At 38.9% G+C, this 14522-nt stretch overlaps 1 protein-coding gene across 23 annotated transcripts in view; it reads right to left on the bottom strand.

The window, feature by feature from the left end:
- Positions 1-7415: 7415 nt before the first annotated feature.
- The window catches only part of PPIP5K2 (diphosphoinositol pentakisphosphate kinase 2), an 81792-nt gene continuing 74685 nt past the window's right edge, over positions 7416-14522 (bottom strand). For all 23 annotated transcript variants that reach the window (XM_067464510.1, XM_067464508.1, XM_067464512.1 and 20 more), the window contains 3 exons: positions 13460-13603; positions 11786-11914; positions 7416-8806 (listed from right to left, as the gene is read on the bottom strand). In XM_067464510.1, the coding sequence (XP_067320611.1) occupies positions 8745-8806; positions 11786-11914; positions 13460-13603 (335 nt within the window). In that variant the 3' untranslated portion in view covers positions 7416-8744. The remainder of the gene's footprint in view (positions 8807-11785; positions 11915-13459; positions 13604-14522) is intronic.

Genomic DNA, 14522 nt, shown 5'->3' on the forward strand with positions numbered 1-14522 from the left:
AAGGCAATGTTCAAAATGAAAGAAACATATTTAAAGCAGATATAAATTGGAAAATACAGAGGTTATTGTTAGAATGTAAATGGAATACCTATAAAATCAAAATTAATTTAAGACATGTCCTCTTTGACAAATTTGGGGTTTAGGTCTACTACTCTATTGCTGAGCCAACATCCAGCTCCAAAGTAGGAATGAAACTAGCTAGAATTATCCATAGCATGCAGTATTGATTAGTGCAAGATTTCTTAAGGCTCTCAACAGCTTAAGTTGCTAGGAAATCTGGAATTTCACCAAGTATAGAAAGCCCTTAACCCAAGTTAAACCAAATATATTTTTATTACATCTTGAGAGAGGTTTGTGATTTCATACATGTGCGAAGGGGTGTTGGTGCTTTGCAGCATAGAGAGGAGATCAAAGTTTAGAGTACAAGGCAGCTTGAACCAGGAGGAGGCACAAGATATTTTTAAATCCCAATCTTTCTCTGGGGAAGGAATGACTTCAAAAAGCACTCTTATGTGATGCCAAGTCGCATTAGCATATGCTTTATTCTAACACACACTTATTCTAATAAGGGAATGCCATAATGCATGTAATTTAATATGAAATTATTATAACTATTTCAGGAAATAGCACAATTGTAAAAATAGGAGTTAAAAAAATTAAAAATCCCAGTGGCATAAAACTCTTGACAGTTTTTTGGTTGTATAAATTAAGGATAACTAATGTATTGATATACATATTCTAGCTAAGTGAGTGAAAGGGGTAGTTACTGCTTCTTTACAACAAAGAAGGCAGTTGTGAGACTAGCATTGAAAAAGCCACCCCTGGAACCCTCTATAATTATCAGCCACTTAACCTTCCATTTTTGGATACGATATTGGAATATGTGTTGGCCTCTCATCTTTAGGGGTTTGTGGATGAATCAGATTATCTAGATCAATTTCAATCTGGTTACAGACCTGACTATGGGGAAGAGACAGTATTGGTCACCTTTGTGGATGACCTACTCAGAGACCTGGACAGATGAGTGTATTCCTCTGTGTTTTGATAGCTTTTGATACCATTGGCTTTCAATACCATCAACATGATGTCCTTCTGGTCACTTTTGTGGGATGGAACTTCAAAGTATTGTTCTACCATTTTATTATTTTCCTGGAGGGATGAAGTTATAAGGTGGATTTGGGCAACCTCCATAACTATTGCCTGTGGGGTCCCACAGAGCTCTGTCTTGTCACTCATGGTATGAAACTGTTGGGAAAGGTCATCTAGAGTTTTGAGGTACGTGCCATCCCTTTTTCATCCCAAGCCAAAGAAGCTTTACAGGTCCTAAAAGAGTGCCTTCACCAGTGATGGATGAAGGAAAATTAAATTAAAATTCAATATAGATAAGACAGAACTGCTCCTGTTCAGCTGGAAGGCAAATCTGGGAATAGGGGTTCAACCAGTGTTAGATGGTGTTACACCCCTGTTGAAAAGGCAAGATGGCAGGGTGTCCCCCTGGACTCAATGCTGAACCTGGAGACACAGGTTTCTGCAGTGGCTCAGAGTGCCTTTGCACATTTAAAACACATGCACCCATTATTTGAGATGCTGGATCTGGCCATGGTGGTACATGCCTTAGTTTCATCCTGTTTGGATTACTCTAACACACTCTACTTAGAACTGCCATGGAAGAATGTTTATTAACTTCACTTGGTCCAAAGAGCTGCAGCTAAGTTGTTAACTGGGATTGGCTATGGGGAGCATACAACTCATTTGTTGGAACAGTTCAACTGGCTGCCAGTTTCTTCCTGGGAACAATTCAAAGTGTGGTTTTATACCTATAACCTCATCAGATGGACCGATTTGCCCATTGTATGCTGCATCACCTCCCTTTATGGCATAGAGCCCTTCACACAACGTAAAGGGACTTGGGGCCGGGCTCCATGCTGAAAAGCGTCCACTGCTGTTGCGGCAACACGGGACCCTTCCCATGTTGCCTTCCCTTCAATGGGAGGAAGCTGTGGTGACACTCCCAACCCCATGGGATGAGGAGGAAGGTAAGGCAGGCAATACAGGGCGAGGAAAAGCGACTCTTCGTGACGTCATGGACCAGCCCATGCCACTAGAAGGTCCCGACCCCCAGGTTGAGAAATGCTGCTTTAGATCTCTTTGAAGAATCTGCACCAGTAGAAAGTCATCCTAATTCACTGCTAGAGCACTGATGTTCTCTGCATTTTTGCATCTATTGAAAATAATCTTCTTTTTCAAAGCAAACAAGTCTATTTGAAAATTCCCAAATAACTTATTTAAGTACTGGAACATATCTACATTCAATTCTCCTGGATGTATCATAGATCTGCTAGATAATCTACACAGATTCTTTTTCCTTTCAAATATATTGCTGAGATTGAACTGAGATTCTTCTCTGCCCAACATTAACAAGATGTTCAATTCCAGTATTAGAGGAATTGCGCATAGACCTCCTTGATTGGAAATATCCAGAGTTGTTTGTCTTTATTCACACATGCCATCCCCATATAGCAGTGGTTTTCAACCTTCCTAATGCCGCGACCCCTTAATCCAGTTCCTCCTGTTGTGGTGACCTCCAACCATAAAATTATTTTTGTTGCTACTTCATAACTAATTTTGCTACTGTAATGAATTGTCATGTAAATATCTGATATGCAAGATGTATTTCCATTCACTGGACCAAATTTGGCACAAATGCCCAATACGCCCCAATTTGAATACTGGTGGGATTTGGGGGGGGGGGGGGTTGATTTTGTCATATGGGAGTTGTAGTTGCTGGGATTTATAGTTCGCCTATAATGGAGAGCATTCTGAACACCACCAACGATGTAATTGAACCAAAGTTGGCACGCAGAACTCCCATGGCCAACAGAAAATACTGGAAGAGTTTGGTGGGCATTGACCTTGAGTTTTGGAGTTGTAGTTCACCTACATCCAGAGAGCACTGTGGACTCAAAACAATGGTGGATCTGGACCAAAGTTGGCATGGATACTCAATATACCCAGATGTGAACACTGGTGGAGTTTGGGGAAACAGACTTGAAATTTGGAAGTTGTAGTTTCTGGGAGTTTTAGTTCACCAACAATCGAAGAGCATTCTGAACCCCACCAATAGAATTGGGCCAAACTTTCCAGACAGAACCCCCACGACCAACAGAAAATACTGTTTTTTGGTGGTCTTTGGTAAACCCCCCTGACACCTCCTTGCGACCCCCTGGGGGTACCGACCCTCAGGTTGAGAAATGCTGCCATATAGCCTCACTACCTTTAACCTGAGAAAGTTCATATTGCATTATTTTCTATCTGGTTTGAAAAACATTGTGGTCATAAGATATTTGCAGTAAGCCCCCGTCTCCCAACTGGTCAGCCATGTACTGGTTTTTACTTGTGTTTGGTTTTATAACATTGAGATATTCCTATGTTCAGGTTCCTGCTTACAGACTGCCAACTCAACTCCTTCTTTAAATGTACTGGCATTCTCACTGTGCAATGTAACTTTTCTATCAATTGCTTGCTGAAGTGGCATCACACATCTCTGCAGATCTCTCAAATGATAATGCTTCCATGGCAATGATTATATTGTTGATAACATTACTCTGGGCAAGACCATCAAATCTACTGTATCTGAAAAAATCAATTGTGCAACTTTTTGTACTTTCATTTTTCTCTCCTCCAATAAGCCTAATTTTAATTTGGTGTCTATCTGAGCTCCAAGATGTTGAGTTGCTGGAATCAAGTGACTTTTCTCATATATTATCTGAAAGTCGTAACTTTCCAAAGTCTGAATTGTCACCTGCAGGTCTCTCTAAATCTTGTTTTGTGTCTTTACTAAAGTATCACCCAGATACAGATATTGATTTATTTATTTCATATCAAAAGCATTGTATAAATTAGCATAAAACTGATAAACATAGAAGGAGCACAAGCGGCTAAATATCCTTTGGGCAACAGTAACGGCGCTGTCTGTCGCCTCCAACAATTCTTCCTCTGTACATGAGGCAGGGCATAGTGGACAAGCATACAGATGCAGAGTTGTCTGTTCTACTCCAGTCACACAAGATGGGGGATTCTTTTTAAGTAGTGCCATTTTGCCAGATTGTCTTTTGATCTTCTAACTCTGCTTCTGAGTCTGTTCAGGGACTTCCAAGTTGCCCATTCTTGGTTTGCCCCTAGAGGAAGACCCTCATGGGGGACCATCTAATTGGGATTTCCTAGTTTAGCTGCCCAGAGGGATAATCTTGCTGTTGCTGGGGGAACGTTAAGAGGAGTGGTTGTTCTCATGAAGCTTTTCCTTGATTTGAGTCTGCTGGGAGGCTGATAGTCATGCAGTGGATGACTTTCACAGTGTTCAGTCTTAGTTCTCTCAGAGTTAGCAGTAACTTCCCAACACACATCGGGGGGGGGGGGGGGGCAATGTCAGCTAGCTTGTACTTTATCAACAGGTGTAGTTTTTGAGACATTCTGTGGCACAGATATAACAGTACCCTTTGCTGTATCAGATAAGTCACCAAAGGCATTTTTATTTTCATAAATAACTATATAGCTAATGCTAGATTGAAAGATATTGCTCTGGAGTGGAAATCATTCTCTTGATATTGGAACCATATGCATCTTCTGTGTTCCACTGCCATAGGTACATGAAAGTATGTGCCTTAAATGTATTAATGCTATGTGGTCTCCCATTCTAGATTTTTTTTTATTATTCACAATGTTTCCACTTTGAACTTCACATACCTCATAAAAATATTGAAATATTTGAGATTCAAAATAGGTCAGTAGGAAGTATTGTTCTTTGGTTCTGTGAAGAAAACAGTAACAGTGAACATTTTGTTTTGCTAGGATCTCCTTTAGTGTTCCTATATCCAACAAATGTTATTTCCATCTATACCAGCATTTCTCAACCTGGGGGTCGGGACCCTAGAGGGGGGATGCGAGGAAGGTTTCAGAGGGGTCGCCAAAGAGCATCAGAAATAGAAACCCCTTTGGCAGAGACGGCTGAAGATTTCTCTGCCTGTCTTTCTCTTCCTATTTTGGAAACAGACAGCAAATCCTCCCACCAAAAGCTTTCTTCCTGCTGTGATTGGCTGGCCTCTCAGCTGGCCTCTCCATCAAGGGGAGGACTGTTTCTGAGACTCCAAGCGAGGAGGGGAGAGCAGCATGCTAAGCACATGGCAGCGTAGTGCGCATCCATGAGGCTGGTGGGAGGCTTCTGCCAGCGAGTCCCTTCAAGGCAGGGGGAAAATCACCCACGTGATGTGGGACTGAGAGTAGCTGAGCAGCATCAGGAGCAGCAGCAGCAGAAGCATCTTAGGTAATTTGCAACGCTATTTATTAGGGAAAAGTATTTACTTTTTTTATTAATGCTCCCATTAGAAAATGCATAAGGATGTGGGTGAACTACAACTCCCAAAAACATGGGTCAGTCCTCCCCAAATCCCACCAGTATTCACAGTTGGGTCTGTTTGCCAAGTTTGATCCAGATCCTTCATTAACTGAGTTCAGTGCTCATTGAATAAGGGTGAAGTACAACTCCCATATGCCATGGTCAATCACTCCCAAACCCTTCCAATATTTTCTGTTGGTCATGGGAGTTCTGTGTGTCAAGTATGGTTCAATTCCCTCGTTTGTGGAGTTCAGAATACTCTTTGATTGTAGGTGAACTATAAATTCCAGCAACTACAACTCCCAAATGACAAAATCAATCCCCCTTCCACCAATATTCAAATTTGGACGTATCAGGTATTTGTGCCAAACTTGGTCAAGTGAATGAAAATACTTCCTGCATATTTACATAATGATTCATAACAGTAACAAAATTACAGTTATGAAGTAGCAAAAAAAAAAAATTATGGTTGGGGGTCACCATAACATGAGGAACTGTATTAAGGGGTCATGGTATTAGGAAGGTTGAGAAACACTGATCTATACAATTTCACTTTTTATGTGATCCCTCATCACTGATGGAGATATATGCTTCCCAATCTTTTGTTGAATGAAATTTTGTAACTCGATATTATCACTTGGTTCTGTTGTTATATTTGACCATAAGCTTCTGTTATTATATTCGACTGTAAGCTTCCGAAAAACAGTAATTGTCCCCCCTTTGTATTCACTTTTGCTCATCTGTGACAAGAGAGATTGTTGGCTGAAGGGCAGCCAAATGATCCACATTTTGTTTACATTATTTTCATAATATCACAGCACGCTTTATGTAGCCTACCACTAAAAAACATCAGAATCTTTCACTGGTATAAAACATTGTGACTATACTATCTGTTGCACAATAGAGGGATCACATTACATCAATACTGAAAGACCTGCATCAGTTCCCAGTGATTTTGCATGCTCAATTTAAGGTTCAAATTGTTAAAGCTCCATATGGCTTAAGGCCTCAGCTATTTAAGGACATTCACTATTTAAAAAAAAAAGAAAGAAGGAAGGAGATACACTGCATGTTGCTTTTTTTTTATTTAGGAGCATATCAGAATTTTACGCCAAAGCTTTGGTTGACTGGAATGATATGCACATATAAAGTTTAACATTTTCTTATAGAAAAAACAGTAAACATGACATATACATTCAGAGATGAGCAAGACAAATGTCCAAATCTACAAAATTGGAACTACAAAAAATGAAATCTTCGCAAAGAGAAGTTGTGAACCTAGTCATATATTTGGTATCTTAAATGGTATCCAAGACTTTCTCATATGACCCCATATGAAATATGCACAGCAATGGCATGGCAAATTTAATAAGCAATCACACTGTCATGTAGAAATGCTGGAGTTCTTATGCTAGGCCTCCTGCAATTTAACAGGAAAATATTGCTGTTCATAAAAGGCATATTAATATTGGTTACTGTAATTTTCATAAATGTATTAATAAGCAATGAATAATTTACCAGGCCACAAAGAATTCATGGAGCAACTAATATCTAAATGTTGACAAGGAAACCTGAATATATTTTTCAAAGCAGAGTTCAAACTTCAAGACTTTGATAGTACTACTAAAATATTTCAATGTTTTTACTACCTGCTAACAGCAGATATTTAAAAAAATGAGAATGACAGGGATATTAATTATACAACTTGTGTACAAGTGTTATGTATTAAGCTTCAATTGTATGGATTTGGTAATGCTGCGACTCCTTTTAATTTGAAAACATTACAAGTAACATCTACAAATATATAAAATCGATAGTTTGGAATATTAACAGACCAGCTGTTCCTGCTTTTATAAAGCCTGTTACCTACATGCAGAGTACGCTCAAAATAGTATTCTGAAGATACCTGTAAAGAAAGCAATCTTTTCAACAAACAGAAAAAAAACCTTTATGAAGAATGTAAACAGGAAATTATGTGAAGAGAGGAACCCATATATTAAAGCATAAACATTAACAACCAAAGTAGATTTGAAAAGTTCTTATGTAAACATACAATGAACATGGAAATTCAAGGACATACTAGCCATAAATGACCCCAGCATGTCTATACCCAAAAAGAAACAAAACAAAGCCACACAGCAAATGTTTTCTTTGGGAAAGGATTTAAATAGGAGGTACTTCCAGGCCAAGACTGAGTGTGCCAGGTATCAGTTTAGGGCAAGATATCAATCATTAACTCTTGACTCATGAATACAGGACTATACTACAAAAGCTCCCAATATAAATCGCCCAACAACTGCCTCAAAACAGCAATGGGGAAGTAATGTTTTTAGGTCCCATATCTTAGCTAGGCCAAGGTAGAGAACAGAATCCTGATAGAAACAGAATCCTGGTAGAAAATCAAAATCTCACAAGTGACTCCAGCTGGATGTTAGTGGGATTGCACGGAACAGGGTCAAAAACAGTATTGTTCCTCATTACAGTTGTGACTGCTACTGAAAGATAATGACTGAAACGCACTTTCTGAAATATAAGGCTGTGAAACTAGTATTCTGTTATTGCAGGACTTTAAAAAATATTTTCTACTCCATTGGCCTTTGTTTGCTCTCTTACACTTACCAATTAAAGGTGGTCTGAGCATACCAGTGCTTAATGATGTTTGCCACAAATCAGCCAGCCTCTATTAAGAATCATTACGAAGAAAGAGTTAATAAGATTCTTCACATTACCCTTTTTTCACACACCTCTCTATTCATAGTTATTATTATAAAACTAAAGTGGTTCAAAATAATTTGACAATCTCTATTTTTAAAAGAAATGGGTATTCAATAACAGCTACTAAGAAGAGCCATGTTGGTCAGGCTCAGTGATGAAAAATGTTCTCTTGCCCTGACTTCTGAAGGCTTTTTGCAGGCCTCAAAATAAGTTGTGGCTTTTTAAACCTGTCTTTGTTACCTTTCTGCTGTTCCTGCAACACAAACTATGTTAGGCTGCTTTGGTTTCGTTTTGTGTGCGTTTATACAACAACAAAGATTGCAAATGTTTTGTGCAGCTTGTTAATTAAAATGAAACCTTAAATTATAGGTGTAAACTTCTTTGCTTTTCATATTTTAGAAACAAAGACATTACCTTTAACCTGAATATATACAATATATGCACCGCAGCAATCATTATATACACAAAGAAATACATTCTTACAGACAGAGATGCACTGCTTTTAAAAGCTAATTCATTTTTTCCTGCCAAGTAATGTACATTGTGAAAGGTGGCAATGGCAGTTCCTTCCCGTCTGCTTGACTTGTTTTAGTTTATCCAAGAAAGAGTTCTGCCACCCATGTTTCACTAATATTTTTCAACCATCGTTTTGGCTTTCATGATGCAATCTGATGTCAGAAGTTGAATCAACAGAGGGACCTACATGCGAAGAAAAATAATGTTTCCAATTCAATACAAAAATAACCATCAATGTGATCCAAGCTAAAACTATGAGCTTTATTTTTCGGAATAACAAATGCATGCGCCCCTATCCCACTGAAATACACATGAAAGATCTAACTCTTGGCTGCATTATGCCCAACACTGCGATCCTTCTCAATCAGATGGGAATTTAAAAAGATGAAAGCAATGGTTCAACACTTTCTAATAATTATAACTTACATCTACATTCCTCTCTGGCCTGTAAGAAACCAGGTGGTTCATGTTAGGCCATATTGATCCTCTCTAATTTCTCTTTAGATTTGAGATATGCATTCTGTAACACAGACAGATTACTTAAAAAGTAAATGCCAACATTCCAATCTAAATATTCTTATTACATTATATATGGCAGTCAACTCTGTTTTAAAAACCCTTGCAATAACAATTGTCACAAAATTCACAATGATAGTTTGTAAAGTTGGGCCTGAATATATTTTTGGTTCAATGTTGTTGTTGTTCATTCGTTCAGTCGTCTCTGACTCTTCGTGGCCTCATGGACCAATAACATCTAGATGTTATTTGGCTCAATAACATCTAGGAATGACTGTGTTTGAAATGCACTATCATAGCATATTCTAAATGAAACGTTGACAAAAACAGTATTGTTAAAACAATGAGTACTGAACATCAAGATAAAATTAACCCCACACCCCAGTTTTATAGAATATCAGATATTACAGGAACACATTCACCTAACTATAGCCATATGTTTGTGAACCATAAAGGAAAAGGACTGAGCAGAGCACACATTGATAGTTTCTCCTGGTGAAAAGGCAAAAGAAGTTCTTTCAGAAAATGTGTATGACTGCTATTTCCAATCTAGCACACCTCTGACGTATGCAGGATGGGCCAGGCTTGGTGAGATGGCTTGTTCTTTCAAACATTTTCTTTGTATTATCAGAAATGGCAGTCAAGTCCTTGCCCATTAACTGCCTTTTGGGATGTTCAGCAACTTCAAAACATATATGAAATGCAATGTTCCTAACTACAGAGGCAAGACTTTTAATATGTAATTATGTTTAGGGAGAAACATCAGGGTTAATGCCCTGTTCTTTTTATGTTTATAAGGTTAATTGTGTATCTTTTTCAAATAATTGTATACTGTTTTTAATTTTTTTAACCTCTATTGTTTTAATTAATTTTATCTGTGAGGTGCCTACAGTCTTATTTTGGGAGAAAGGATCTATCTATCTATCTATCTATCTATCTATCTATGTATATAATAAAAGTCAGTGTTTGTATGTGGAGGGAGGACGGGAGGGAGGTGTATATGGCAGTGTTCTGATTGGCTGCCACTGTGGCACAATTTGCATATAGTCTCTGATTGGCCAGCTTCAAAACTCCAAGATTCTGAGGTGACAGAGGAGAGGAAAAGTCCTGAGGCTGTGTCAGAAAATTACCAATACAAATCAAACTTGGCACACAGAGCCCGCAAGACCCACTCTACATCCTACAGCAGTTTGGAGGACAATGGACCATGGATGATGGGACTTGTAGTACCTTCACTCACTTCCTGAGACCACAGCAACATTCATCCAATTACCAATAAAGGCCAGACTTGGCACACAGAGCCCCCATGACCCACTCTACATCCTGGTGCTGTTTGGAGGAGGATAGACCATGGATGATGGGACTTACAGTACCTTCACTCACTTCCTGAGACCACAGCAACACTCATCCAATTACAAATGCAGAACAAACTTGGCACACAGAGCCCTCATGAGCCACTCTACATCCTGCTGCGGTTTGGAGGAGGATGCACCATGGACAATGGGACTTGCAATACCCGCACTCCCTTCCTGAGACCATTACAACTGCCAACAATGATGGATCAGGACCACAATTCACACAGAGAGTTTACATGACCCACTCTACATCCTGGTGCGATTTGGAAGAATTTGGAGATGGATGATGGGACTTCAAGTACCTCCACTCACTTCCCAGACTGCTGCAACCCTCATCTAATGACCAATAAAGACCAAACTTGGCACACAGAGCCCCCATGAGCCACTCTGCAACCCAGTGCTGTTTGGAGGAGGACAGACGATGGATGATGGGACTTGCAGTACCTTTACTCATTTCCTGAAACCACAGCGACACTCATCCAAATACCAATAAAGACCAAACTTGGCACAGAGAGCCCCCATGGCCAACTCAACATTCCGGTATGGTTAGGGGGAGGACAGGCTATGGATGATGGGACTTGCAGTACCTTCACTCACTTTCTGAGACCACTGTGACTCTCATCCAATGACTGATCAAAACCAAATTCGGCACACAGAGCCCCCATGACCCACTCTACATACTGGTGCAGTTTGGAGGAGGCTTGACCACTTGCAGCACCTTCACTCACTCCCTGAAAACAATGCGACCCTCATCCAATAACCAATAAAGACCAAAACTGGCATACATAACCACCATTACCCACTTTCTCTAATAACCCGGGCAGTATCGGGTCCCCAAGCTAGTATTAAACAAAGAAACAAATACAAGTAAGTATTTTAAAACAAAATGTTAGACACTATCTATCTATTTCTCAGTCCAGATCCGACTATAATCAGCCAAGATCAGCAAGGATCAAGTGCACATGCTGAGGGCAGAAAATAATGAAATATGCTTCTATATGCTCGGACCTCAACAACTGATGGAGTGCAAATTAGAATATAGGCTGCTAATTAGTGACCTATTCACATGGCTGGAAAGACACATATGTGCTAAGGGCATAGATCCCTCATCCCCCTCCCCCCAGCTTGTTTTATTCAATTTGTGGTATAATTGAGAAAGATAAAAAAGGAATATGAGTTCGGTACAACAATATTCAACAGAACAGTCTCATATTTCTTTGCTTCATATATATCTTAGTAAAGCTATACTGACATTATGTGCATTGGTCTTGCTTTTCCAAACACTACTTACCTGAAGGACTTTTTTCCACAGTTCGCCGACACAAAAAGTCTTCCAGTGGTGTTGGCAGGATTTTAGTAGGAGTATATGTGTTTAAAGATTCCTTTCTTGCTGACATGGCATCCAAATGTAATGGAGAACCTAAGATTTTTTTTTCCAAAAATAAAATAAAATAAAATAAAATAGAAAGCTAGTTTATCTTACTTTTTGTTATGCAACTGCACATAACTAATGCTGAAGGAGCAGAGATTATATTAAATTGCAGAAAAGGGCATATCATTTCTTTAACAATATCAGTTTTAGCAAAGTTGGTATACTATATGTAATAATGTGTTGTGCCTTCCATTCATCCTATTCACGCCCCTCCTAAAGCAGTTCGATTGGCTCCCAGCAAGTTTCTGGGTCCAATTCAAAGTGCAGGTGATTACCTATAAAGCCCTATACGTTTAGGGTCCAACCTATCTTTGAGACCACATCTCCTTCTATGAACCGGTGCGGGCATTGAGATCTGCTGGGGAGACCCTTCTCTCGTCCCACCATCATCTCAAATACAGTTGGGAGGGATGAGAGAGAGGGCCTTCTTGGTGGTGGCGTCCCAGCTCTGGAATGCCCTCCCTAGAGAGATCAGGCTAGGCCCCTCGCTTCAAGCCTTCCATTCCAGTTTTAAAACATGGCTTTTAAAACCAGTCTTTGATTTTACGTAGTTTTTTTTAGGATCAGCCCGAAGACTTATTGTTGGCGTCACGTCGGCACTGGGTTGTGTCAATTGGAAACAAATTGTTTTTAACTGCAGCTATGACTGCATTTTATGAATTTTAATGTTTTACACTGTAATTATGTATGTGCATGATTGCAACTCTACAATTTTATCATTTTAGATTTATGTATTGTCTATATAAGACATTTTGCTGTATTTTGTTAGCTTCTCCAAATCCCTTCAGGGAGATGGTAGTGGTGTAGAAAGAATTATTATTATTATTATTATTATTATTATTATTATTATTATTATTATACCATTCAAGTGGCTCCCTAATTTTCTGTGTACTATTTCTCCGGTACTCTGTAAATTGCTGTGGGAAAGAGTAGACAGGAAAGTTAGCTTCTTGAAAACCCTTTCTGTCACTTCAGCCACTATTCTAGATACACTTTGTAGATGGTTAAGTTCCAATGAGATATTTTATCTTCTTGGGATGAGCTGGATGTTACATAAGACCTTTACACATACACACACCACAAGGGCAGCTCCCTATTTCTGCAACTGCATCTGAAGCAATCCTGGGTTCTAAAAGATTATTAGAATTAGAGCTATCATTAGTATGTATGCTTGTGTAGAATGAAAGTGCAGTGGATGTGTCCTTTTTCAGATCTAAGTTATTTCTAGTCATGCAGGTATCCTTTGTGGCTCCAAAGATATTCTAAACAGAACACAAGACAAGCAATTGGGTTGTAATTATATTGTGTGACTAACTTAAGTTAAATTACATCTTCTTACACTTCAAGACAGCTGAAGAGTGGGTGGTATGGTAATATGCCAGTTCTTGGGGGAAACCAGAAGACACTTATTCAAATCTAAGATTGTTTTATCATTCGTACACGATTCTTAAACTAATCCTGGCATTTTAATGGAATGCTTTTGTCTGACCATGTTTTGCAGTAAGAAAAGCAGAAAATGTAAATGGTAATTACAAATAGAAGATGCCTGCAGAAGATTGTCACACGATGTAGAGGCAGTAATGGAGGCCAAAAATTCATCCACCTGCTTTAAGGACAAGGAGTTATGGAGGGTTTCTAGAGGACAGATTGAAGGCACCATGGAATACAATTCAAAGCCTGAAAAAGAAGAAAATGTACCACAGATTTCCAATGTAAAAGGAATAAACAGAGCCATTATACTGGTGACAATGTGATCTACAGAGGCAAGTAGAAAAATCAGAATACAAAGAGATGTACCATATGCTTCAAAGCTTTTTGGATCAGAGTAAGGGACTCCTAATTTCTGCTCCTGACTGTAATTCAGGAACCACTGAATTAGGAGCCACTCTAAAAATGTTCCTTGACAAAAGGGCTTTTTGAGTTGGCCACATGATACATATGGGTCTGCACTGCAATGAGAAAGAGGAGGGCAACAATTCCCATAAATAACTCTTCCATTCAAGTAAAGTTTAAATATAGATCCATGCAAACATACTATAACTCTTTAGTTACAACTCTGGATACTGAAGTAATATAGAGCAGGGTTAGAAAATCGGAACTTACTATATAATAAGTTCAAGGTTCTGCATATGCACAACACAAAAACATGCATATCTAAAAAAGAGTAAGCACTGAAGTACTAAGGAGGAATTATCTGGCAGCCATTTACATAGAAATAGTTCTGTTGATCCACTGTACATTTATACAACATCTTTCAACCTTCTGTATTAGGAAATCACCCTACAGAGTCAGGTCCCTTGTCCATCTAGCCCACTGTTAGACATTGATCTCTGGGGTTTCAGACAGGGTTCTTCAGGGCCCTACTTAAAAGATCCCTGATGGTTGATCCATGCAAGAATCAACCAGGCCTTATCTTGCTTAGTTTCAAAAATCAGAATAATTTGGGTGTGTTCAAAGTAGCATGGTAATGCTACAAAAGGATGAGTCGTTCAGTATTTAATTTAGCCCAAAGTTATTTCCTTAACACTGGAACTGGTTCTTCTATCAACAATGTGAAAGTAGCTATGAAAGATTACAGAATTATAGTTTTCTACAA

Source organism: Anolis sagrei, chromosome 2, assembly GCF_037176765.1.
Source record: "Anolis sagrei isolate rAnoSag1 chromosome 2, rAnoSag1.mat, whole genome shotgun sequence".
Lineage (NCBI taxonomy): Eukaryota > Metazoa > Chordata > Lepidosauria > Squamata > Dactyloidae > Anolis > Anolis sagrei.